General features: G+C 45.0%; 1 protein-coding gene across 1 annotated transcript; it reads left to right on the forward strand.

Annotated features, from left to right (window-relative positions):
• Window positions 1-416: 416 nt before the first annotated feature.
• Window positions 417-2013, forward strand: LOC134441726 (interferon-induced protein with tetratricopeptide repeats 1B-like; the record flags this gene model as incomplete). Its single annotated transcript, XM_063192117.1, has 1 exon — window positions 417-2013. A coding segment is annotated over one exon (1332 nt), but the record flags the coding sequence as incomplete, so codon positions are not given.

Here is a 2013-nt window from a genome sequence, read left to right on the forward strand (position 1 = left end):
TGTGGCATTTTGGCTGGTCAAACACGAACCGTGCGTTTCCCCAGTCCAAGCCTCATCCACCCACTGTGTGTGGGCACCTGTAATTATAGGCCAACCAATCCTATCAGCTACGTGACCTACAATAAAAGTGAAGTGCTCCCCCATGTGGCTAAATCTAAAACTATGCTAAAACCTAACAATAGGTGAGAATAAAAGGGCTCCTACTAACAATACACTGAAGAGCTCTTGGTGATATGGTGGCATATAGATGACTTTGTTGTTTGCAGTCCATGTGTATCTTTTATTATCTTTCTCTGTTAATCTGCTTTACTGTATATATCTCACCTGTCTTTCTGCTTGTCTGTCTGTCTGTCTGTCTGTCTGTCTGTCTGTCTAAATGCCTGTCTGACTGTTTGCATGTCTCTCTCTCTCTGTCTAGTGCACAAAACTCTACTCTGTTGGAGCGCCTGAAGCAGCTGCAGTGCCACTTCACTTGGACACTCAGTGACAACGTTAGACGTCTTCGTCGGCAGCGAGACTTCCTGGAACAAGGCAGTGAGAGTGACTCCCTCTCCTGGAAGGGCCATCTGTACAACGTGCTGGCGTACATACAGTACAAAATCGACAATTCCACCGAGTCTACCGAGAACGCGCTAGCATGCCTGCGAAAGGCTGAGGTGATCCTCAAAGAGCAGGCCACAGATGGCAGAGGACCTGAGCTCATGGTGAACCAAGCCGACCAGGCCTGGGTGCACTATCATCTGGGAGAAATGGCTGACGCCCAGCGGTGCCTGGAGGAAGCTGCCAGCCTCCAGCAGGAGTTCCCAGCTCCACCTGGATTTGAGATGCACCCAGAGGTGCACGGGGAGAAAGGCTGGACACTGATGAAGTTTGGTGCTGATTTCCGGAAGGAGGCACTGAGTGAGTTTGAAAAGGCTGTGAAAGGAGACTCGAACAGGAAAGCGTGGCATAAAGGCCTCATTTTGGCAAAAGACAAAATGAACAGGGAAACAGGGACAGGAAACTGGAACAAACGGACTAGACCTGACCCATTATTCTTACAGCAGGTCGAAAAGGCCAAAGAGGTCGATCCAGACGACATACGCATTTCAATTATCTACTTGATCACTATGGTGGATGCTGGCAAGAAGCCAGTCGGTGAGGCGGTGAGAGAGGCTCAAACACTAGCTCTGCGTGTTCAACGCCCTCTTGGAGATCTTTCAAGCATTCTATATTTCTTGAGGTTACACGATTTAGAGTCAGCATTGCATGTTGCACAGAAGTTCGAGAAAAAATACCCATCTGACAGGGAAGCCAAAAAACAGCTGGCCATCTGTTACAAACGGACGATTTTCAAACCAGGGCAATCAAATCAAGACAGGGTGCTGATGGAAAATGCCATCAAATTTTATGAAGATGTAATCAGGCTTTACCCTCTGTACGTTAGGGGAAGAATAGATCTGGCAGAAATATATGCAAAGTCTGGAAACACAGGCAAAGCAGATCAGATGTACTTGGATCTTCTCAAAGAAGAAAAGGACCTAGAGCCTGCACAATTACAACTGTTGTACAGTAGCTATGCAGTCCACCTATTCCACAATAAAGACTTTGCTCAGTCTATTTATTATCACAAGAAAGCTGTAGAAATCCCACGACAATCTCCCGACATAACGAGAAGCATCAAGACCCTGAGGAAGATTGCTGAAAACCCCAGACACCGCAGATGTGATGAAATGCAGGAGTTTCTGCTGGGACTTAAGCACATTTAATTTTTGGGCAATTTCCCATGCAATACGAAAGCAAAATGATAAGATGTTTTATTCTGATGAATGCATGCTAACATACTCCACAAATCATTTTAGACTGACGAAACTACATAATCTGAGGAACATTATTTTTAACAGCAAGAGCTTTCTATCAACAAGGGAAATATACTGTAGTGCATTCATGTAAGTATCTGGTTAAAAAAAAATACTACAGTAGACCTATTGCCTGGTTTCAAAGTAGACATAAATAAATTAGATTGTCATTTAC

This window comes from Engraulis encrasicolus, chromosome 24 (assembly GCF_034702125.1).
Source record: "Engraulis encrasicolus isolate BLACKSEA-1 chromosome 24, IST_EnEncr_1.0, whole genome shotgun sequence".
In the NCBI taxonomy this organism is placed as follows: Eukaryota; Metazoa; Chordata; class Actinopteri; order Clupeiformes; family Engraulidae; genus Engraulis; species Engraulis encrasicolus.